Source organism: Sebastes umbrosus, chromosome 12 (assembly GCF_015220745.1).
Source record: "Sebastes umbrosus isolate fSebUmb1 chromosome 12, fSebUmb1.pri, whole genome shotgun sequence".
NCBI lineage: Eukaryota > Metazoa > Chordata > Actinopteri > Perciformes > Sebastidae > Sebastes > Sebastes umbrosus.
This window is the reverse complement of record NC_051280.1, coordinates 29,009,496-29,035,238: the sequence shown is the minus strand read 5'-3', so window position 1 is coordinate 29,035,238 and position 25,743 is coordinate 29,009,496. Positions and strand designations below refer to the sequence as shown.

The following is a 25,743-nucleotide window of genomic DNA, read 5'->3' as shown; positions in this document are numbered from 1 at the left end:
AGGAATGGTTTTCCATATAGAGACAACTGTAGTGAGCGAGAGGAGGGATATCTTTTATTTTCTTTGTTTTCTTTGTTAGATATGTGAAGTACATGAAATGTCATGACTTTCTTTGATAACTGTGGAAATTCTGACTAAACATTTCATTGTATAATTTAATTATTAATATTGTTAGTCTGTCTGTATTTGTATATATCTATATATGTTTATATGTAAAATTCAATAAAGAATATTGTTTTAAAAAAAAAAGTAAAAGCAGTGGTTATGACTTCTAAATAATGTAAATATTGTTGGCTTAGTATCTCATGGTTTTCAGTTAAAAAGAGTTAAAAAAAATTTTTTTTTTTGTATTTGTATTTTTGTCTTTATTTATGTATTTTCACCTTCCTTATTATTTATCTGGCAGGAATGGTTTTCCATATAGAGACAACCGTAGTGAGGGAGAGTAGGAAACAACAAAAAAGGAACGACTGTTAAGCGGCGGACTGTTTTAGCAGACGGACCACGGACAAGTCGCTAGTCAGCTAGCGGCCGTTGGAAACACAAACGGGACTCCAGCACTCAGAGAGAGGAGCTCTCATGTTACCCAGCTAAATCTTCAGCCGCATCTAGTTTACCAACACAGCTACAGAGTTCACTGTTCACTAACTCCATCCAGAGGTCGAGACCTTCACGGTGAAGATGGGAGTACCGAAGTTCTACCGCTGGATCTCGGAGCGCTACCCGTGTCTGAGTGAAGTAGTGAAGGAACACCAGGTAGGATGAAGAGCAGCGTTAGCTTAGCTTAGCTTAGCGGTTAGCCACCAGAGAGCTAATGTAACGTTAGCAGGCCGTGGGACTTTTATTCCACGTAAATTAGCTCACTAATGTTTATCTAATCACTCTTATTATTTAATTAAACACTATATATAGTTAATGTTATTTACTAAATAACTAACACTAACTCGCTGGCTATCGTTATGTTCTACGTGTAAACACGTTAACGTTGAACGGGTCATGTTGATATATATAAGCATAGATAGAAGGGAGCCGGGTCGTTTAGGTCTTTGTTGGGTTAGAACAGGGCTCAGTGACCTTTACTATCAAAAGAGACATTTTAGACATAAAAACAACAACAAAATCTGTACATTTGAGCATTGTGATGAAGGTAACACAGATTATAGTCTAAGTATATAGTACATTAGTCTAATGCAGTGAGGGCCAAAGAGACAATGTACTATGGAGTATTAGGGTCATATTGAGGGAAAAAACATCTGAGATTTACAGAATAAAGTCATAATATTATGAGAATAAAGTCATAATATTACGAGAATAAAGTCATAACTTAATGTGGAAAAAAAGTCATTATGAGAATAAAGTCATAACTTAATGTGAAAAAAATCATTATGAGAATAAAGTCATAACTTAATGTGAAAAAAAGTCATTATGAGAATAAAGTCATAACTTTACGAGAAAAAAAGTCATAATATTATGAGGATAAAGTCATAACTTCATTTGAAAAAAGTCATAATATTATGAGGATAAAGTCATAACTTCATTTGAAAAAAGTCATAATATTATGAGGATAAAGTCATAACTTCATTTGAAAAAAGTCATTATGAGAATAAAGTCATAACTTTACGAGAAAAAAAGTCATAATATTATGAGAATAAAGTCATAACTTAATGTGAAAAAAATGTGTAATATGACGAGAATAAAGTCATAACTTTACAAGCAAAAAAGTCATAATATTATGAGAATAAAGTCATAACTTCATTTGAAAAAAGTCATTATGAGAATAAAGTCATAACTTTACAAGAAAAAATGTGTAATTTACGAGAATAAAGTCATAACTTTGCGAGCAAAAAAGTCATAATATTATGAGAATAAAGTCATAACTTAATGTGAAAAAAATGTGTAATATGACGAGAATAAAGTCATAATTTTACAAGCAAAAAAGTCATAATATTATGAGAATAAAGTCATAACTTTACGAGAAAAAATGTGTAATATTACGAGAATAAATTCATAATTTTACTAGCAAAGAAGTCACAATATTATGACAATAAAGTCATAACTTAATGTGAAAAAAATTGAAATATTACGAGAATAATGTCATAACTTTATGAGAAAAAAAGAAAATAACACGTAAAATTACTACTTTATAATATTGACTTTATTCTCATAATATTATGACTTTATTTTTTTTCCCCTTAATATGGCCCTAATACTCCGTCTTACCGTCGTACCATAGACCTACAGCAATGATAAATAAAAAAATAAAATGTAAACAAAAAACAGTTATTCATTTCCATGTTTAAAAATCCACAGGGAGCCACTGGAGAGGGGCTAAAGAGCCAGATGTTAACCCCTGGGTTAGAATATTCTGAACAACAATAAACCCCTCACAGTCAGCTAGTTAGTTAACCAACTTTACTCTAACAAGAGAGGCTGCAGCTAGTTATTGTTGCCAGCTAGTTTACAGCCACCTTGCTTAACAATGTCTGTGAAGTTGTTTTAAATGCAATAATTCTGTGGTCAGCCTATAGTTGATACTAAGGGGAGGCATTTTGAGTTACATGTAGTTTAGGCTACTTCAGCAGCCCTGGTATTGACTTTAGTGACCTAGTTCCCTGTGTAGTAAGGCAGATCTTATTTCAGTGCTTGAGCAGCAGTTTCATCAGCTGGACGTTGCTCAGTGTCACTCTCATTGTGTAAGCCACCTTTTGATATGTGTTATAAGACAATAAAAAGGACATTTTTATGTTAGCAGCTTTATATTGAATGACAATGGATATGGAAAATATGTCATATGCCCTTCTCTGGTCACTCCACAGGAAAAGTTTGAAAAACATAAATGACATTTTGCCCTTCTGTTACTTAACCTTGATGTAAACTTACATATGAATGTCATGGGAGGTGGTTTTTCAGGTTCTTTGTATGCATCAGGCTGGAGGAGCTCACTAAAATGCTTTTGGGGACTAACAAAGATATGTTGATCTTTTCACATTATGTTCCCAAAATGTGTCATGTGAAGGATACCCCCCTTGCAGATGTTAAAAAAAACAAAAAAAAACTGCAATGTTTTGTTGCTGACAGATGTATTCAAAATTATGACTTTTTTGCTCGTAAAGTTATGACGTTTTGTGGCTCCAGACAGATTTATTTTTAATTATTTTTGCCTAAAATGGCTCTTTTGATAGTAAAAGTTGCGGACCCCTGTTCTTTTGAATTGTTTGTTTATTTGTTTTGCACAGTTTAAGACTATACAACATAAAAAAAAATTAATGAATAATATACAGTGCAGGAAGAGGCAAAAAAATCCACTGGGCTTATTTTCAAACTGTTCCTGTGGAGTGATCAGAGAAGGGCATATGACATATTTTCCATATGCATTGTCATTCAATATAAAGCTGCTAGCATAAAAATGTCCTTTATATTGTCTTATAACACATATCAAAAGGTGGCTTACGCAATGAGAGTGACACTGAGCAACGTCCAGCTGATGAAACTGCTGCTCAAGCACTGAAATAAGATCTGCCTTAGTACACAGGGGAACTAGGTCACTAGAGTCAATACCAGGGCTGCCGAAGTAGCCTAAACTCCATGTAAAAATGCCTCCCCTTAGTATCAACTACAGGCTGACCACAGAATTATTGCATTTAAAACGACTTCACAGACATTGTAAAGCAAGGTGGCTGTAAACTAGCTGGCAACAATAACTAGCTGCAGCTTCTCTTGTTAGAGTAAAGTTGATTAACTAACTAGCTGACTGTGAGGGGTTTATTGTTGTTCAGAATATTCTAAACCAGAATATCAACAGATTTTACAAATTTGTCACTTTACAGGAATTAGAGATGCACAATACCGAGACTGGATCGGATATCAGGCTGATAACGACTAAAATAGCTGGATCGGATATCCGTGACAATGGGGCTGATCTATTCAACTCAACTTTATTTTATATATATTATATACTCAAATTTTAATTTCTGTTTAAGTTTTGACCAATTTGTTTTGCTGCATTAAAAAGGTTTACCCTTGAATTGTAATTCCTGTTAATTTCTGAAGATCTCTTACCAAGTTGATCCACCATCCCAATAATAAAGAACAATTATATATATTTATGTCTATTTTTGGTCACATTTTGTTTTACAAAGTTAGGAAAGCAATCTTGAAGTCAAGCCTGATGTTGCCCTACACATAAAAAAAATATCCCAGTCACTTCTACACAGCGAGGCATACAGCTTATTAATTAAACACTGGTATCGGATCGGTAAACCGTATTGACCGATACCCAAACCCCGTCGCTATCGGTATCGGGACTGAAAAAGTCGGATTGGTGTATCCACAGGAATACATTTTTTTTTTTTTACAATTTATTACACATAGTCATTGCATTTTTTTTCTTACTCTCTTCAGATTCCAGAATTTGACAATCTCTATCTGGACATGAATGGGATTATCCATCAATGTTCCCACCCCAACGACGAGGATGTCCACTTTCGCATTTCTGAGGAAAAGATTTTTGCTGACATCTTCCACTACCTGGAGGTGCTCTTCAGGATCATCAAGCCTCGCAAGGTCTTCTTCATGGCGGTGGATGGTGTGGCGCCGAGGGCAAAGATGAACCAGCAGAGAGGACGGAGATTCAGGTAGAGATGAATATACAGGATGGAAGAAACACAGAGAAACTCTTTCCCCTGTTTGTGTGTACGGTGACCTGAATAGGTCAACTCGGGTCATCTGACTTTGCTCTATGACCTTGTTCCAGACAAGTTTTATAGTTTCAACTAATTTTGAATTAGTTTTTTTATTTTAGTTTTGACTTTTCGATTACATTTTAGTATAATTTTGTAGTTAGTTCTCAGAGTGCGTTTGCTAGTTTTAGTGTAGTTTAAGTTTTTCAGAAAGTTTTAGTTTTACTGTAGTTTTACTTTGTTTTTGTTAGGGCCTTTTATAATGTCTCATAAGTATGTAGCTATATACATACAAAATACATATTGGAGAACTGTGTAGGAATGGCCATAATGTTTTATGTTTAATCTTCACGCTACTTTAGTCAGTCACGTCAAGTCTGTACGATTTCTGTGGTTCACCAGGCAATTTTACCAAGGCAATATTGTTTAAGTTTAGTTTTAGTTTTAGTTTTTCTTAAATGATATAGTTTAGTTTCTGTTTACTAAAAATATTTTTCACTGCTTATTTTTGTTTTAGTTTCAGTTTTAGTTTACTATAATTAACCCTGGTTCCAGACTTGAATTTATCTTATCTTGACTTGATCCTGTTGGTGTGTCTGTCTGGCTTTGTTTTGAAAGGGTGAACACACAGTAGCTTTTTTTTACAATGACCAAATATAGATATGGAATTTTATGAACATATCTGCACCATGATGTTGAATCTCACGTGTAAAATAATGGAACATTTTCTTTTAGTTATCTGACTCCATTTTCCAAATGTATTTATACAATGTCTGGTATAATTCTTTGGTTTAGCAGTAATGTTTGTTGTGCTGCCTAAAAAGGCAGAATGAGCCCCAAACAGAACTAAATGCAACATTTGCTTTGGTAAAGATCGAAGAAACCAGACTACATGCAGGATAACAGCCTGAGACTGTGAGTTTGACCTGCTCTCTTTATATCTGCTTCTGTGTGTGTGTGTTTCTCGGTGTCTAGGTCCGCCAAAGAAGCAGAGGACAAGATAAAAAAAGCTCTGGATAAAGGAGAGGTGCTTCCCACAGAGGCTCGCTTCGACTCCAACTGTATCACTCCTGGTAGGAAATGCTGTCAAGCTTTACACATAATCAACATCACACATTAAAATTGATAAAAAACAGACCTCAAGCAGAACATGTAAAGATACCTGCTCATTTTAGGGTAGGTCAATCATTTTTTTCCTAACCTTCTCCAATCATTTCCAAATCTAGAAAAGTGATCATGTTGAATTTCTAAATACATTTGGAATCACTAGTGTTTGAGAATTGTGAAAGGATGTCTTCATCTTTTCTCTGTTTGACACTAGGGATGTCAAAATCCTGAAAGCGTGACGGTACTTGTTTTTCTACAGCACCGCCCGAGCTTGAGACTAACATCTAAAATCTGAGCTTACTGGAAAGATAACATCCAACTGAAAATGAATCGCAGTATATCCCACTTTTGCGAACTTTATCTCTTCTTCACTCACGCTGAAAAACTTCCACACCGACAACATGATGTGTGTGTGGCTGTACTGTGTGCCGCAGCTGCCACTATGTGTGCGACGTGCATGTTGTGCATGTGTGGCTATGGCGTTACCGTCTCTGCCGCTGTCTGCGTGTAGTAAAACCCTCACGTGTGTAAATTTGACGAGCAAAAAATAAATCAAATATCTTGAACTGATCGGCCGGTCACTGGTCATGTCTGATCAATCGGCGTATCTCCTAATGTAAATGTGTCTCTTCTGAAAAGCTGGCAGCAACTCCTTTTTAATCACACCTTCTTCTTCCAGGCACTGACTTCATGGCAAGACTCCAGGAGCAGCTCAAGTATTTTGTCCACAACAAGCTCTCCACCGACAAGCTATGGCAGAACGTCAACGTCTACCTGTCCGGTCACGAGGTGTGTTAACAGCTGTTTTAAAGAAAATGGCCCCTGCAGTGTCAGTTAGTGTGATTCTGTTACAGCTTCCGATATCGCTCGTACTAAGTTTGCGTATCTCTCCCTTATAGACTCCAGGGGAGGGAGAACACAAGATCATGGAGTTCATTCGCTCTGAGAACACCAATCCGGATCACGACCCCAACACCCGACACTGCCTGTATGGCCTGGATGCTGACCTGGTAGGGTTTGTGTGTGCTATTAGATTAGGATGTACATTATTGCTTTGGATGCTCACACTGTCTTGCTCTCCGTGTTGTAGATCATGTTGGGTTTGACCAGCCATGAGCCAAATTTCTCCCTGCTCAGAGAAGAGGTCCGCTTTGGAGGAAAGAAAAACCAGAAAAGGTTTTCTTCCTTCCAATTTTTTTTAAATATTTTTTTTTATTTCCAGTGTTATTTACATGTCATAAACTGTTCTACCACTTTCATTTCCTTCTCTGAACTCTATTCTTTTCTTCTCTTCTAGGATATCGGCTCCAGAGGAGACAACTTTTCACTTGCTTCACTTGTCTCTGATGAGGGAGTACATAGACTATGAGTTCTCTAGCCTCAGGGTGAGAGTGAGAGAGACACAGACACACACACACACACACACACACACACACACACACACATTTACACTATTTGTGCAATCATGAAAAAAAGATGTGCTGCAGCACAGCTGGTATGTGTTTTTTGAACATTAAAGCATGTAAACATGAAACCCAAAATACAAGTATGCACCTGAAAATAAGCATAATAGTTCCTCTTTAATAGTAGTTTTTTTTGTCTTGAATATATCCCACTTTACTGTATTATATCTACTCTGTATTCTGATTATATTTACGTGTGTTTTTACAGAATCAGATCGGTTCTGATTATGACTTGGAGCGAATAATAGACGACTGGATTCTAATGGGCTTCCTAGTGGGAAACGATTTCATCCCTCACCTCCCTCACCTTCACATCAGTCATGATGCTCTGCCGTTGCTGTACAAGACCTACATCAGTGCTCTGCCCACCATGGGGGGTGAGAGACGCACACACACACACGCACACACACTATAACATCATACTTATTTTAAATGAGAGTTAAAATGTTGTGTGTAAATATCAAACAAGATGCTGAGTTTCTCATGATCTTGTTATGGAAGTGAGTAGTTAGTTTCAAGTGTTGTTTGTGCTGTTCCCGCTGGTCAACTTGTTTGTACATGTCAGTAATTATAATATAGAAATATGGTCTGCTTTTATAATGTATATCTTACACATAAAAAAATTATAATCCTGTTTTCTGATTTAGGTTATCTGAATGAGAACGGCCATCTAAACCTCAGAAACTTTGAGAAGTACATGGAGAAGCTTGCTGAGGTGAGACAACACTGTTTACTGATTCACTACTCATTATGATACTTAGAATGTTAATAAGTCATTTTACAGATTGACATACAATTTTAAAACGTTACCAGTATCTGTCAATAGCCTCATAGAAGAATTAATATTGATTTGGTTTGGCTCTGAATGATGTGGAATAATGTATTTACTAAGTGAATTCAGCTTTAAGAAAGGCATAAGATTAAAGGGATAGTTCATATTTTAAGTTAGTGTGAAAATTAAATTAAGTGGGTTTCTTAATGAGCTATTACATGATGGCATATATTCGAGAATCAACCATAAATGCTTGCTTAAATCATTTCCTTCGTTTCTCTCCTTCCTTTCCTTCTTTCCTCCAGTTCGACCGGGAACATTTTAGTGAGATCTTTGTGGACTTGAAGTGGTTTGAGAGTAAAGTTGGCAACAAGTATCTGAATGAGGCGGCCGGATTGGCAGCCGAGAAGGAAGCTGCCAGCAGAGAAATCCACGAGAAAGAGGTATGCTCTTATGTATTTCTCTCAATATATAATATAGAGTATATATATACTGTATATACACACACAGGGATACAGTAAATTAAACCCAACATTCATTCATTGTTTTCATGTACAGTTTCAGTCACGTATCTTTGTAAGTAATAACTTGTGTGTGTAGGATTCAACCTCATCAGAAAGAGTGATTGGAGAAGGAAAAGGAGGGGCAGGCGACGATGAGGAAGAGGAGGATGATATGTTTGAAACAGAGTTCAGACAGTACAAGCGCACCTACTATATGACCAAGATGGGCGTGGATGTGGTGTCTGAGTGAGTGTATAGACATACACACATACCGTGCATAGAAAAACATGACCTATTACTGGAGGCAGGGCTTTCTGATATCAAAGTAGATTGTATCTGGGACAGATATGCAGATTATGGACAAACAAAAAAACAATGCATAAGGATTTGTGTACAAATTCATCCTCATATCACAACACCACCTAGTGAGGGTACCTGCATGTGTGTCAGTGTCCAAAAGTAACACACACCAAGTGTCACCAACCACTCTGGGCATTAGCTTTATGACAACATATGTAATACATTTAGTTGTTGTTGTAATACTCATTTTGGCCACAAGAGGCTGAAGTGCACCACTACCCCATGCTCTAAATAGGACTTAAAAACATTCATGTTTTCTTCCAGGTGAGTTTTAATTTACGTAACTTGCTAACACACAATATATGTACCTTGTGTTTAGAGTGCAAGGAGAGATTAAAACCCACCTGAAAGAAAACATGTATGTTTTATTCCTGTTTAGAACATTATATCAGTATTACAACAGAAAACACTTAGAAAAATGATCCTGACAGAATTACATTTTTTCACCTGTTTTCACTGATGAAAAAAAGTAACTTAGAAAAATGATCGTGGCAAAGCTTTTTTTCCCACCTGTTTCACATATAAAACACAATTTTAAAGAAAGATTTTCTTGTTAAAAACTTTTTTTTTTCCACCTGCACAGGAGAGAAAAACAATTTAGATCAGACTTAAAATGGTTCACCAGAATATTTTTTTCATTTCCCTCTCTGGGCTTCCGTAAATACCTGATTTTATACACTAAAAAAACATTTCAAATTGTTAGTGTGACATGAAGATGACTAAAAGATTTTAGTTTTTAATGTTGGTAAAATCATTCTTGGCAGGTACTTGTTTAGTTGAGTTTAGTTTACTCACCCTCAGCTGGTCAGAAAAATTAGCATATGAGAAATGAATGGACATATAAAGTCAAACATACATGTGTCTGTAAACATTATGTACCACTATAAAGTATTTCATGCCCACACATCAACTTGTAACGTGCAAGTGACCCCTAAAATATATTTGTATTATCTCATTTGCAGTGACTTTCTAGCCAAGCAGGCCAAGTGCTACGTGGAAGGTATCCAGTGGATTCTCCACTACTATTACCACGGGGTTCAGTCCTGGAGCTGGTGAGAACTTCTTCATATGTCGCTTACCCCTCTACTCTTTGTTTCTTCTGCTTCCAGTTGTCTGGGCGAATTCAGATAATATGTTAGATGCTCTTGAGAAGTGAGGGAGTATCAGATCATTTCTGAAAAGGATAGCGTCACTGGCAATTTTCATACATTTCTGTACAGCAAGCCCGGCTAAAGTCGATGTTATGAGGCATTTAAGCACTTAGTTATGGTAAATCTGGTAAAAATCAAAGTTGAGGCCATTAATAAAAGCACTGGTTTCCCCTTTTCTCGCTTTCCTTCCTTCTGCTCTCTTCAGTTTGTTCTATTTTTAAATGAGTCTTTAAATAATGTGTGTATAATGTCTCTTTAGGTACTACCCCTACCACTACGCTCCCTTCCTGTCTGACATCAGGAAGATATCAGGGTTAAAGTTGACCTTTGACCTTGAGAAACCCTTCATGCCCTTCCAGCAGCTGCTGGCAGTCCTGCCTGCTGCCAGCATGCAGCTGCTGCCCGAGAGTTACAGGGTAATGCGCACACACACACATAATATGTATAAACAGAATATGCACTGATTAGTTTTTCGTAAATTTGTCGACATTTGGAACCATATTTTAAAGGGGAGGAGATATTAAGGTTTATTCAAGATCCAAACATGAAATGATAAAGATGATAATTTATTGTTTTTTGATGTTTCAGCACCTGATGACCAGTGAAAACTCTCCCATTATTGAGTACTACCCTGTTGACTTTAAAACAGACCTCAATGGCAAGCAGCAGGAATGGGAGGCTGTGGTTCTCATTCCCTTCATAGATGAGGTACACACACACACACACACACACACACACACACACACACACACACACACACACACACACACACACACACACACACGGGGGGGAAAAATCCTGCCACAACTATGTTAAAAGGTCCATACTCATATGTGCGTGTTGTGTGTTTATTGAACAGAGGTGCTTACTAGCAGCCATGGAGCCCTATAATCACAAGATGACTAAAGAAGAGAAGGCCAGGAATTGTCACACAGACTGTGCAGTCTACACTTACGACCAGGAAATAGACGTCCCATACTCCTCCAACCTGCCGCATTTGTTCCCCGACATCATCCACTGCCATGTCAAGTAGGTGCACACACATACATGCATTTAAGTGGTCTTTCTCAAATGATCTTTAATATCGCCATTTCAGTCTGCCAGACCCGGCAGGGCACACAAGATCACAAGGAGAAACTAATATTCAAGTGCATTTATGCAGATTATTATGAAATAGAACAGCTACATTGGGGCTGTACTGAATGTGGTTTACGAATGAAGCTGTTGTTTTGGATTTCTACTGCATTTAATTGGTCATGGTTTTAATGTCCCATTGCAGGTTGAGGAAATAGTTATATTTGTGCATGCTTTCACACACAAACATAACCAAAGAGAACCAATTCAGCCAGTATTCCCAGTTAGTGGACATGAAGCCTGATGTTGACTGCAGGTTGACTATATTGTGTTTGTTTGTTACAGGATAGAAGACATCCCTATGGATGCCTGGCATGTACGGTTGGACCACGTCAGCAGACGCTTCGACCGCTCAGCTCTGTACTTCTGTGGCTTCCCCACACTGCAACGCATCAAACACAAGGTGTGTGTGTGTGTGTCTGTGTGTGCATATACAGTATATTTGTGTTGGATGGCTGGGTTACATTTAAAGGATCTAAGCCCCCAACACGGGGTCTGACGGGGTTCCTCAGTAATAGCTTGTGTTTATTTATTGCAGACTACTGTGAAGTAGCATAATTAAAAATAGTCTCTCTGTTTTTGTTTGTCTTTCTCACCCCTCTGTGTTTGTCTCTCTTCTTGTTCATGGGCTCACTCACTTTTAGTTTTTCAAGAAGAAGAGTGGGGTGGTCGTGTTCCAGCAGAGCAGCAGAGGGGAGAACATGATGCTGGAAATCATCCCCAACCAGGAAGGAGAGGCGGTGAGCTTTCCTTTCTTTTAACTGATCCCGTTTTTTAAAACCACTGCTGAAAATATTTATAGCTGACTTAACAGAAAAAGTTGCTCTGATGTCCTTAAAGGACAAACATAAAATTATATTTTATAATTTTTTTCCACTTTCACTAAGTTAAATCTTTTAACCAAATTCCGTCCTGATCATAACTACCAAATATTCATTAATCTTTAGAAGTTTAAAACCCTCAAATGCCAGATTGTTGGGGTGAATTATTTTTTCACAGTCTGGGATACGTGTGATTGGCAACATTGATTTTGATGCTTTTTTATTTTTTTGTGTAGTAAACCAGAAAAATAACATATATTTGCCCCATAGGGTAAACATGAGAAAATAGTTCAAGATGGTGTAAAATAGTAAAAACTACAATTTCGAAGATTTATTATAGGAGCTGAGATTGACTTTCAAAATTCGTAAAAAAATAAATTAAAAAAAACACACACCTTTGCCAAAATGTATGCCTTAAAAAACACTGAACAGAGCCCAAATGATCTAAAAATCTAAAGATTAAAAAGCCAAAAAATGTCCCTATTGAGACACGAGGGTTCATACATTAAATAGTTGCGCAAAATATTTCTCAAAAAAAATATCTATTTCGTAATTAGACATTTTGAAATATCTTCAGTCAAATTAACAGAATAAAAGGCTTGCATTCTTTTTTAATGACTAATAATAGCATACATTTATTACATCATTATTGTCAAAGGTGCAGTACTAATTCTTGTCATTGTCTCCATCTGACACTGCAATGATTCAAGCTTCCTCTAGTTGGGGCTCAAGAAAAGTCCCAGGATCCCTAAAAAAAAGATTAGAATTCATGCTGGCCTCCTTATGTCTGCAATGTACAGCTATAACATAGGGAAACATAGAGACAGGACACCAAAACTCAGATTCTGAACAGAAAAACATATTAAAACACCCCTAAATATTGTGTAATACGTTTCACAAGTTATTGAGTTTTGAATGTGAGAAAACTTCTGCATCATTAATACAGACTTTTACAACTGCTTTTAATTTTCATAGAATGACTTTCTCTTCTTTAAAAAAATGAGTATAAGCTTTGGTTTGTTTTTGTCTACTTATTACACACTACAATATGTATAATAAATTCCTACTCAAATCTACTGTCTCCCTCATGTTGTTGTTTCTTCTTCTCTGCCTCTTTAGGTATGTGATGATGTTGCTTCACAAGTACTGGGGAAGTCGGTGTTCGTCAACTGGCCGCATCTAGAGGAAGCTCGCATCATTGCAGTGACGGACGGAGACGTCAAGTAAGAAGTAGTACTTTGATGTTTTTAATGGAAGTTTGTTTTTGATTTTCATAATCTGGATAGGTTCTACCCATGTATTAATGATCACTGTATGAAGTAAAAGAAAGCTATTGCCATATCTTTTATTAGCTTCCCTGTGATTTCATGGAAAGCATTTAATCAGTCAATAAAAACTGAAATCAAAAGATTATGTTGATGGAAAAAGACGCACCCCCTTTTTGGCTTTAATATATCAGATGGTGAAACCTCGGCCACAATCACCAAAAGTAGCGTGCATGTCCGTTTGGCTTAAGCAAGCACAGACTTCCGACTTTGTATGAGTGTAAAGCATGAGTCAGCTATTACAAGTGAAATGTTTCACCCTGTTTTGCAGGTTTTGTCTGGAGGAACCACCCGGTGTCCAAAGACTGTATGACAGGCCGTCCACTCCTCCTCCCACCAAAGTCCTCTGCCTGTCTGACAAGGAGCAGAAGGACTGGGTGAAGGATGTGCAGGGACAGACTGAACAGTAAGGCTCAATAGACAACACCATACTTTGTTTTATGAATTAATAGAGAGAACATATTGCTTCCTGTCTCATGTCTTAGTGGCTAAAATGCCTTTAAATTCATTGTAACATTGCACACTAGAAGGTTTGAAGTTTCTTGGTATTAAACCTCAACAACATCATAATTTGTATAAAGCGTCACCTCCAGTTTTATTGCCTGTGTTTATGATTCCTTTCTTTAAAAGTGATTTTTCTTCCTCCCAGTTTCGTGAAGAGGAAAGGCATCATGGTGAACGAGACATCGGTGGTTTTGTACGGCCAGTTGCTGGCGGGAAGGAAATACGTCCCCAAAGCCAACGGCGTGGTGGAACTTGAGAAACAGTGGGCCAAGCAGGTCCTTCCGTTCGCCTACCAGACCGTGGTTAAGGTACACACATACACGTACATGAAAGGAACACACAGATAAAAATCATGGAAACGTGAGCTATTAAGCTATTAAGCTTAATATTGGTTAAAAAAGTATTGTAGCATCACTGATATAGATGCACATTCACATAGACATCTTGTTAACTGATACTGCTGAAGACTCTTTCATCACCTATATTATTCTACGTTTGCCTTCATCTTCTCAGGACATCAAGGCCTTTTACTCGTCTCTGACCTGCTTCAAGAGCTTAGACGAGCTCTTCCCTCCAGCAACCGCTGTCTTCATGGTGGGGAACCCTTACTACGGTGCCATGGGCGAGGTATGTGACCATCATTTTCCTGCCTCAATCAGAGGATCACCTCATTGTAGAAATAATGGACGGTCAAACACGGGAACTCACAAGCTTTCTCTTTTATTACTTGCTTAACAGGTGCAAGATTCAAGCGATGTCATTAAAGATGGCCGGGTACGAGTTGTCTTCAACGTGCCGCACGAACCACAGCTGGAGCCTTTGATCCAGAATCAGCATGTAAGTGACGTGCACACTTGTGAAGACGTTCAATTGAGAAATAGTGTTAATTCTGACTTTCCATGCTCAGCCATTTGTGCCTCATGAACGTACTGTATGCCTGTGCATGTTTTTTTTTTGTAGAAGTACTGTGTGAAGTACAGTCCCGGATACGTTCTGGCATCTCGTCTCGGCGTCACCAGCTACCTTGTCTCCCGCTTCTCTGGAAGCATCTTCATTGGCAGAGGCTGTAAGAAGAAGTAAGTGGTTAAAGCTAAGATATACATATCTATATATATGCTATATATGTTTATTACACTGATCAGAACTTTATTTTTCCTACTGTCTCTTTCTCTGTACTAATGGTTTCTTCTTCATTGTTTTCAGTCCCTGTGGGGAGCAAAAAGCCAACGTTGGCCTGAACCTGAAGTTCAACAAGAAGAATGAGGAGGTTCCTGGATACACCAAGAGAACTGAAAAGGAGTGGCTCTACTCTAATGCTGTGGAGGATTTGCTGGCCGAATACCTGGACAGGTAAAAGAAAAAAAGAAAAAAAAACTGTGTGAAGGGATAGTTCAGGTGTTTTGAAGTGGGGTTTTATGAGGTACTTCTCCATAGTAAGTGTATTATCTACTGTAGATGACGGTCAGTGCGCCCCCAGTTTGGAGAAACAGACAGGAGTTACCGCACAGGAGCAAAGCAATGTTCTGCTCTGGATGAGGGCCGGCAGCAAAATGTATTTTAGACACCTAAAAGAAAGGCTCACCTAAAAATCAATATCAGTTTAAGTGTACGCTATATTTAAAATATTTTCACTGCTTTACCTCGCCATCAGACAGCTCTTTCTGACGGGGAACTGAAGCCGTTATCTATGCTCTCCTCAAACCCACCAGACTTCACTGACTACAACAGTAATGTTATGCCACAGAACACGAGAGTTGCTGGTCTGCCGCTGCCTCACTCGGTTATTGTGTGACTTTGGTGAATCCAAACTAACCCTCTAGAACACAAAAGCTCATTCGGATAGGCATTGCGTGCTGCCGGCACCGAACCACAGATGAACGATTAGTCTAGCACAGTGTCCACTTGTGGTTTTGATAGTTAGCTACTCTGTGGAACCCTTAGCTGACCGTCATCTACTGTAGGTAATACACTGACTATTTATGTACCTCCATAGGAGTACCTCATACAACCCCACTTCAAAAGAAATCTGAACTATCCCTTTAAGTGAGACCTTCATTCTTAAGTTATTTCAGTAGCCCTGAATGTCTGGTTGTATTGAAATATGTTGGATTCTGTTTGTACGCTCTAAAATAACACGTGTGTTAAAAAAAAGCTTAGTCACTCCTACTGTTCAAAGATGCACTAATTCAACATTTTAAATGATGTTTTTTATCCTTTTCTAGATTTTCTGAAGTATTCAACAATGTGTCCAGAAACAGTCACGATGATGTCTTCTATGAAGATGACATCTGGCCTGCTGAGGACCAGAATGGGTAAAACAAACACACATAAATGTACATAGATAGTTATTAAGCTCTTGTGATTTTGGGTACCTGTGACAGTTCAATCACAATGCAGTTGTGCAATATGTGAGGAGAAGCTAAATATTTGTCAGCCCTGTCAGATGAAAAATTGAGGCATCGCAGCCTAAATAAGTTCAGGAGCATTTCCTCTTGTTGTACCTCTATTGAACTTCTTTCAGCACAGTTTGAACAAAGTCTATCTTCTGAAAGAATAGAATGAATGTATTTATTGATGACCTCTGATACTGATGGACACCCCCATAGGGCGGAGAGGGTTGCTGAAATCACCTCATGGTTGAAAAGTCACCCAGTGAGCTCCATCGGCAGGACGTCATGCGACCTGCAGGTGCTGGACACTGCCATCGTGGAGAGGATCGAGGACGCGGTGGAGAAAGCCAAGGTGACGCAGACACTCAAACTACAGCGTGCTTCCCTCCAGTTACTATTTCAGAAAGTGTGAACTCAATGTCTCCCAATTCATCCTCTCTATCTCTCTCTCCCACTCTCACCATCCTTCTCTTAGGTGAAGAAGAGCACCAAGAAAGTCCGTGTGACGGTCAAGCCTCATCTCCTCTTCAGGGTGAGTGCTGTTTGCATGTATGTGTCATTACTTAGAGGTAAGGTCAACGATGTTGGAAAGCTAGTATAATTTGAAAGTATTAATAAGTGCTAGTTGAGCCCTACTGTACATATGTTTACAAAGTATTGAACATGCTCCTTATATGAATGTCTGTGTTTGTGTGTAGCCCTTGGAGCAGCAGCAGGGAGTGGTCCCAGACCCGGATTCCGAGTACCGCCTGTTTGACAGGGTCATCAACACCAGGGAGAGCTTCACCGTCCCACTGGGACTCAGAGGAACCATCATCGGCATCAAAGGAGGTGAGGACACCCTTTCATTTTTCTTTCATCCTGATTTCTTCATACTGTTAAAATGTCAATGATACAAAAGAGAAAATGTACATAAACATATTTATATTGTGTCTGTCTTTGTGTCTTCAGCGGAGCGCGAGGCAGAGGTTCTCTACGAAGTGCTTTTTGATGACGAATTTGCCGGAGGTCTCACCATCAGGTAATCCCACAATCTGCAGTGTGATTACGGCTCTTTTTATTGAGTCTTGCAAAAAGCCTCCCTCTCCACACCAGACATGTGACTGTTCTGTCATTGTTCTGTGTCCCTCAGGTGTACGTCACCTCGCGGTTACCGCCTCCCTCCCTGCGCTCTCATTAACCTTTCCCATGGAGCCCGAGCGGATCACACCGGCCACAAACTCACCGCCATCGTCAAACCTCAGCCCGCCAATGCTGCCAACCTCAACTCACACCGCCAGATGCCCGGCCTGAACCACTCCCCACGTTCACCCTTTACGCCCACACAGGTAAGGGTGCAGCGCCCACACAACTGGTTGAAATAAAAAAAACAACAAGACATTTTTGTCTCTAAGATAGCTCATTACGCCATTCTTTATCCCTTTCAAACAAACTCTCTTCCTTTCTCCGTTCCACCTCTCCACTCCTGCAGCATAATAATAAACACGGTGTGGTGAAGGCAGCCTCCCAGGGCAACAGGAGCTCTCCCTCTAAGGGTCCTATCCAGAAACAACAGGCAAAGGTAAGCCCCGGGTCACCTCTATGTTTAGACCATTCGCACTTCTATCGGCCCTTTTAACCATGTGACCTTACAAATATACATTGTCTCTCTACTTCAGGAGTACAGTAATGTGTGGCAGACTCTGCAGAACTCCGGTCCTCCTGTCAAACCTCCGGCTCACTGGCAAAATGTACGTCTGTGTGTGAGAGTGTTTGTGTGTTTTTTTTTTTAATATATATTATTAATGACAAAAGGCAAATATGGCATCATGGTGCTGACCCATTGTTATACATATGTTGTATAGGTATAGATTTGTTGTGTTTCAGGGGTCACCAAATTTGCAATTTACAAGCTGGGATTTTCTACATATTTCGGCCGACATTGAGTTGATCGTCAAACTGTTTATGATATTTAATAATATTCAGGAGAGCTAACGTTAGCCAGCTCTCTCGATAATGTTTCCTATTATTTATCATTAACTGGTACTTGTTACTTTGTCAATGAACTAAGTTATCATTTGCACTTTGTTTAGTTAACGTTAGCCAGCCATATCTGTTGAGACATCCTCAATTAATTAGAAAGACGTTAAAGTTAGTAAGAAATAATCCTGGTGAAGATGTTAATGAAACAGACAATCTGCCTTTATTAGTACCGAGCGGACTGAAGTAGTTCCTGAAATTAACACCCTTATGTTCTGGACTGGGAATCGTTTTAAATCGAATCGATTTTTAATCGAATCATGATCTCAAGAATCGAAATCGGATTGTGAGATATCTAAAATTTCACACCCCTACCTGCTATATGCAGCTGCCAGACAGAGCCATGATCAGTTTGGAGACCAATAACAAGGAAAACAAACACATGCACATTTAGATATTATTTTTTATTTTTTATTTTGTGGAAGCAACACAGATATGATATAGTATAGTTATAGTAGGACTGTCACAAAAGTCTGGCACCAATGCAAAACTGGAATGCTGTCACATGACTTAATGAATATTCCTTTTATAGTTTGCTTGGTGTAACAGTTACACATGAACAAAGTACAGTTGTGCTGATAATGGCAATACAAATCATAAAAAAGCATTTCTGGTATGATTTGAAAATGTTTTTGAAACACACTCATAAAGATGTTACTGTGTGTTAGAGCAGAAATGAAAAAAAACAAAAAACAACCTTGTGTGTTTCGAACTCTAGGAAGGACTTTCCCAACAGGGGAAGAACCAGCACCCCAACAAAGCTGTAAGCACACACACACAGACCAGACCACACCTGCTGGCTTTCCCAGCATGTCGGGTCATCAGCTGGAGAGCAGGATGAGGCCCACGATTTCACATATAACCAGATATAAAGCAGTTTATTAACCTGAACTGCATGTGTGGAAGAATATATACGTGTGTCAGTTGTACAGCAATAATAATATATACAAATGCAGTCGGACCAGAGAGAGATCCATAGATGGTTTCATTTATAAATGTGTGCCTTATCTTATATGTATATATGTGTGTGAATATGTGTCTAGAATAATGTTGGATTGTCTGTACTTTACAGGCCCCAGTTGGTGGCATCAGACTGTTGAAGAAAAATGAAGACATGAACTCCCTTTTCCCCCAACAGAACATAGCCAATAAGGTGCACACACACACACACACACACACACACACACACACACACACACTTACACTTTCTTCTGACACTTTATATGTGAATTGAGCTGTAAGGGACAGTGAAGGGTCTTGTTAAACACAATGGTCAGAATCTAGTTTAAATGTTTTTAAATGTGTCTACAGTGTATGTGTAAACTAATATATTTCTCTCACACAGGCTACAACTGAATTTGAGGATCTGATAGCCAGTCTTAAGATCTCTAGCCAGCAGACCCCACCTCCTCCTGCTCCTCCTCCACAAGCACCCACCAGCCAGTCAGATGGCCCGTTGTCTCCGCAGTCCTTCGCCATGGTGAGTAAGATGGCAGTGGTCTCCTTGTAATGCCACGAAGAACATATTTGGGAGGAGTTAGAACCTTCGGGATTGTTACAGAACTACCTGTCATAAAAATAAAAAGTTGAGCTGAACAGTTAGAGGGAAATATCTAATTGCGATTGCGAAAAAAGACATACCTCTCTCCCTATTGGTAAATATAAAAAATTCGACAGGACTGTTGTGTACACAAATAGTGGAAAAAAAATAGTTGAAAAACATGAATGTATGTACCATTATTTAATTTCAATCCAGTCATTATATCACTATACACTAGGACGGGTCAGGATAATTGAACTGGGTTTGTCTGATGTCTGTTGTTGCAGAAGGGAACTCTGATGCTGAAGGAGATGCTGAAGATTGACGGTGCTGGAACAGCAAGTCCCACTTCCCAGGAGGCAGTTAACGCCGGCGGCCAGCAGCAGAACAGGAGACGATCGTCCAAGAAACTAGGTATGTTACCAATTACTGCACCACGTACCACACAACAGGCAAATGTGCTGCAACCAGATTTACAAACCCAGGAAGAAGGTGTCTGTATACAACTTCAGCCATGTTTTTATACTCCCTTTCATCCCATTTTTGTCCTTCCAGCAGCAAATATGAACACCCCCCTCGGTGACTCGGCTGTAATAAATTCTCCCGTACTGGCCGCCCCTGCTAACCTCTCCAACGCTTTGCTGACCAGTAAGGTGTCAGAGCTGGCGTGTGTCTGCGTGGGGTTGGGAATGGCACCACCCGATTTCAGCTACATAGGCAACAGACAGGTAACACAGTGCAATGCATGTTTGTCTTTTGCAGTGCTATATTTACCTGCATGGTGTAGATATACAGTATGCCAGATGCCTCAGCCAATAAGTGTGTCTGTGTTTGTGTGTGGTTGCACTAACTTCCTCCGTCCTCTGTCTCCGCAGACAGTAGTGTGTCAGGTGAAGCTGTCCAACGGGTTGATGGTTCACGGTCCTCAGTGCCAATCAGAAAATGATGCCAAGGAGAAAGCTGCCTTCTTTGCCCTACAAAGACTGGTACAACACACACACAAATTAGTGTTTACGTGTGTGAGAGAGTGTGAGCATGTGTGCTTGTAATGGTTACGGAGGTGTGGAAGCCATCATATTTGATCTATTGAACTCATTTGCACTTCATTTGTTCCACATTATTTGTTCCAACATTGTTTCCATTAAGCATCTGTTAAACTGATTACTTGGCTATCCAAACTGTAAGGGTAAATATGCTTAAAGCTTCTCTGTCTGTTTCAACTTGCTCATCTGTAGAACTCCGTTGGATCTGGTTTCCCCCTCCCTCCTGCTCTGTACCCCGCAGTGGGTCAGATACGACCCCCACCCTTAGGACCCATGACCCAGGTCTTCAGCCAACAAGGTCAGTCTTCCTCTCCTCATATTTCTGATGAATAGTCTGTGGTAGATGTTAGGGAGTAGCTGTCACTCAAGTGGACAACCCTCTCTGTGGCTGTCCGTGCAAGATTACCGTCAGCATGATTCCTCATATCTATAATTCCTTTGCCAAAAGTCATAACCATCACAGCTTTTTTACAAATACACATCTTTTTCAGGATTTTGGAAATTTGTTGTCTACAGTTTGCGTGATGTAATCATGACGTCGGCTGTAAAAGGATCTATTGTAAAGCCTTTTTTGAGATGAAGAGCCATATAAATATATGAATTTTAATCTTTTCATGTGCTGTTATCTCATGCCCTTTTTTTTTTCCCAGGTGGTTTGCTGTTGCCTCCCCAGGGTTACGGCCCTGCCCCTATGTGGGGAATGCCGCTGCCTCCTCACCACCACCAAAACCAGCCCTTCTTTGGAGCACCGGGAACCTTCCCTGGGGCCGCCCGCCCCCAGCCGGCACCAACACTGCCCATCGGCTCACACAACCAGTTTATTCCACTACAGGTAGACTTAACACTCACACATGAACCAAATTGATATTTGTTGAAATATTTTGCCTCATTCCTATTTTGTGTGACGTATTCCTTCTAAAGTTGCGCAACGATCCTGGTAACCCAGATTTCCACTCAACAGGTGACTAAGAAGCGAGTCTCAGCCAACAAGAAGAACCAGGAAACCCGAGAGTTTTACAGCGCCGCCCACACTGTGTCCAGAAACCAATCACAGAAAGTCCAGAACCAGCCCTTTGGCCATCCGATGGCTCAGGGCGAATCCCTTGGTGGGAAATTCGACCAGGCGCACCAATACGCCGCCAACAGCAACCCCTCCTCGTCCAGTCCGGGTCTAGTGGACATTGTTTCCACGACGACAGCAGCCCCGCACACGCCCCCTCGTCAAAACGTCCCACCGGCAGGCCACACCCCTGGCTCCTCCTCCAAGAGGAAGCACAGAAAGCTGGCAGTCAATTTTGAGGCGGCTAAAGTCTCTGAGTGATGAACTGGTGAGTGTTTGTGTGTGTGGATGTGTGTGTAGAGAGAGAGAGTGTGTGTTTGGTGTTTTTAAGCTGCTGTTTTAAAGCCTGACTCAGCATCTCTGATCAAAACCTCATCAATGTGAAAGTTTCTTTTCACTGAATTTTTTTTGTCTTGTTTTGCACTTGAGCAAACTAAATTATCCCCCCTTTTACTGAAAACACAACAACACATCATATGACAGAATCCCATTGTCCTTTCACCTCTTCTCTTGTAAGCTGGCTGTTGTAGTTCTACGTTGCCTTGTCAAGCGTGTTTGTTGCCTACAGGTTGCTGTCCAGTGAGCTTACTGGTGTGGAAAGGAATCCACTGTGTTGGCTAGAAGTCTAAGGTGCATTCTGAGATGTGGCCTTAGCTCTTTGTTTCTTCTTCTTTGGTCTAAAATAGGTTGATTTCGTGGATTGATTACTCTTCCAAGCAGAACTGATTAAAGTCTCTCAACAAGTAATTGCTGAGATCACGGAACGAGGCAACATTGCTGGCCAGAGCTACAAAAATAAAGCCCAAGCTGTAATAAACCAGTAACCTACGTTTTACACACGTTTCCCCATTTGAAGCACATTCGGAAACAATCTTCTGGTTAACATTTTCTTAGAAAAAAATAATTATTTCCCATGTTTGTTCATTCAGCTTGGTCTGGCTGAGTATGCCAAGTAGTGAAGAAGATCTAGAGAAGTGAAACACTGCCTTTTAAAAGTGCGTCATCTTCATTAAATACGCGTTTTAGAGAAAATCCGAGTAGTGAAAAAACGAAAACGTAGCAGTACCAGCACGACGGACCAAATAATTAGCTCAGAGGTAGGGCTGCACGATTCTGAAAATTGAGACTGATGTTGCAATTGCAATATATGATTTGCGATATTTGAGGGTATTTTCACATAATTATTGTCATTTCCATTGAAAAACAGATTAAAATGATTATGGTGTGATTTTTGCGGGGATCTGTACCAAACTAAGATGTTTCCTTAAGTCGGTAGAATATGATGTTTTGGCCAGGACATCTCTGCAGCACCACAATATTTAATTAAAAATGGTATTTTGACACATATTTTACCTTTAACAAATATTGCGATCATCCTGCGATTTGAAATTTGCTGTAGGCCATATTGCGATTTCAATAAGATTGATTAATTGCGCAGCTCTGCTCAGAGGAAAACAAAAAGAACAGGAACTAAAACCTTAAGTTAAGTGCAAAAACATGATTATTAGCAGAATCAGTGTTATTTTTTCATCTCTTCCATCCCCTCGCGTCAGTCCTAGCACCGTCCATCTACACCGATTGTAAAATGTTGCTTTGGATGTGTACGGCTGAGAGACAGGAGAGTTTTCACTGACTTGGGGTGCTGCTATTGCCTTAGTTTTGGACGGCACAGGCGGCAGCGTAGACTTGTTGAGATCCATCCCGCTCCTGGTCACGGTGCAGATAGTCCTTGATATTTTAGAAAGCCTCTTCTATTAATTGATCTTGGTTCTCAGGGACTCGTCATACTTTAGCCTCAGATTTGCACTGCGATGGTAACTACTTCCTGCTTTTCCCTCTGTATACTTGTAGACATAACTAAGTTATTTACGTGTACGTCTTTAGAAAACTAGTTTGACTGCATATGATGCCGTGTTGGCCGTGTTTTGTTTTTATTGGGGGGATGTTAGTGTACTAATTATGCATAAAGATGGGCCGCTATGCTTGTACATACTCATCATTTATGAAGCATTACAGCCATTCGTATCAAACATACATCCGCTTTGTCAGGTTTGGATCAGTGGTGTTAATCAGGCCAATATTGATTATCTGTTTTAATGTTTCCCTTTTTGTTTTTTCTCGTTTTCCCATCAAGTTTGACAGCCTTTTATTTCCTTCAGACTCTTGACGCCTTGCTGCATTTTTATACTTTTTTTTTATGGTTTAACGACACCGCCAAAGTAAAAAAAAAAGTTGAATGCACACTGCCTGCACACATTGAAGAATTATGATGAGAAATTATTGGAGTAACAAACACACATACACACCACTCGTGATGATATTGCCACTGCAGAACTGTTTTACACCAGCACATAACCCAGAGTCAAATTCCACCTACAGTGTTGAAATCGCCAGAGGCTTTTTTTTTTTTTTAATTTGTGCGTTTCATTTTTATAAACTGGACCTTGTGAGGAAGTCCTTTTTTCATTTTATTGTTGTAGTCTACAAAAACTAATCTATCAGATTTGTCCTGTTGGACCTACAGGAGCCCTCACACCGCCAGATTCCAAAAGCAACGTGATTACGCAGTCAGTCGTTCAGCTTTTTAAATTGGATAGCAGCATGAGATTGTGGCTGATTTGGAGACCCACACACAGCTGATAATTGATGACATTTACAACTTAATCAATTGACTTGATTAGGTGCAAAGAAAAAAGTAAGCATTGATCCACAGCGATGATATAGAGTCCCATAAGGGTTGAAAATCAATTATTTTTGTATCTGGGTAAATGCAGCCAAAGAGCATTATAACAGTGTTATGTGATGAGTACTAATCTATTTAAAACATTTTATTTACATTACGTGCCCACTAAATTCAGTGTCTCCAAGACGCTCTGCAGCTGTTTGGCTCACCTCACCTCTGGGCACATCTGGACTTATTTACACAAGCACGCACGCACACACACACACACACACATGTAAAATCTCTCCATTTTAAAGATCTTTTTTTCTTCTTTTTCAAGCTATGGATTTTATGGATACCCTTTTTATAGACCGTCTTGGGGGTCTTTTCTAAGCGAATTATCGTTTCAATAATGTTTGTGGTGGAGCTACAGCGACAGAAGCGGCTGCAGCGAATAGTAAAGTGTCTCTACTTTGTCCTTGTTTCGAGGCACACAGGCATAACTGAGTATGTTTGTGGCGTGATTGTTGTTTTAAGGCTGACATCCTTATGCCGACCCTGGGACTCAAGTCTATAAGGCTCTTGTGCAATAAGGGGAGGTTTTAAAACATTTTGGAAATTGAAGCACACCTGTTGTATATCTGTTATTTTTTTTGTTTTGTTTTTTTTGGAAATGAAACAAAGTAGAGAATTCTCAATATGAAGAGATAATGACTTGCTGTTTTGATCCAGGAATGTGCTGTACATATCCATTTAATAAAGTAAATCTTTTTGTTACAACGTGGCTGCTTCTTTTTGGCATCAGAAACTGTTTTATTTATTCATTATTTTTTAATTAAATAGATTGCAGCAAAAAGGCAAACTGGGTGTATGCAAAAGGGCTCCAGAGCCCTTGGATACTTAAAGCAGATAGAAATATGTTTAAAAGGCCCACTGGACATGCCAATGAAAATCTCCGCCAACAGGAGGACACATCATAGTCGTAGGCGACGACGTTTGAAACGTAATTTCCACTTTGCTTTGGTTTTCTGTGTATTTTTGTTCAACAAAGCAGGCAGATATTTTGGCGGGTAGTGGACGGGTAAAACATGAAAGAGGCAGCAGTGCAACACAAAGGATGCCAGCTGCCGTAAAACCCCGAAGAAGATATTTTGGCGGGTAGCAAGCCGCGGTGAAATGTTGCGATCGTCATTTCTGGTATGTGAGGCGC

At 39.5% G+C, this 25,743-nt stretch overlaps 1 protein-coding gene across 5 annotated transcripts; it reads left to right on the top strand.

Annotated features, from left to right (window-relative positions):
- Positions 1-471: 471 nt before the first annotated feature.
- xrn1 (5'-3' exoribonuclease 1) lies at positions 472-25,312 on the top strand. 5 transcript variants are annotated; one of them, XM_037787067.1, is made up of 42 exons: positions 473-756; positions 4,402-4,634; positions 5,655-5,752; positions 6,466-6,575; positions 6,686-6,796; positions 6,877-6,962; positions 7,084-7,171; positions 7,458-7,626; positions 7,897-7,964; positions 8,327-8,464; positions 8,622-8,770; positions 9,847-9,936; positions 10,295-10,451; positions 10,624-10,743; positions 10,895-11,064; positions 11,455-11,572; positions 11,814-11,909; positions 13,110-13,213; positions 13,587-13,721; positions 13,965-14,127; positions 14,333-14,446; positions 14,558-14,656; positions 14,780-14,895; positions 15,023-15,169; positions 16,042-16,131; positions 16,426-16,561; positions 16,685-16,741; positions 16,908-17,040; positions 17,161-17,230; positions 17,342-17,537; positions 17,681-17,770; positions 17,868-17,939; positions 18,947-18,991; positions 19,301-19,381; positions 19,574-19,708; positions 20,056-20,182; positions 20,324-20,496; positions 20,644-20,754; positions 21,004-21,109; positions 21,462-21,643; positions 21,758-22,139; positions 24,006-25,312. In XM_037787067.1, the coding sequence occupies exons 1-41, from the start codon at positions 682-684 to the stop codon at positions 22,130-22,132; spliced, it is 5,133 nt and encodes a 1,710-aa protein (XP_037642995.1). In that variant the 5' UTR covers positions 473-681; the 3' UTR covers positions 22,133-22,139; positions 24,006-25,312. The 5 variants fall into 5 exon arrangements, with proteins under 5 accessions (XP_037642996.1, XP_037642995.1, XP_037642994.1 ...); XM_037787068.1 differs by having other exon boundaries at positions 472-756; positions 20,327-20,496; positions 21,758-25,312; XM_037787066.1 differs by having other exon boundaries at positions 21,758-25,312.
- Positions 25,313-25,743: the final 431 nt, after the last annotated feature.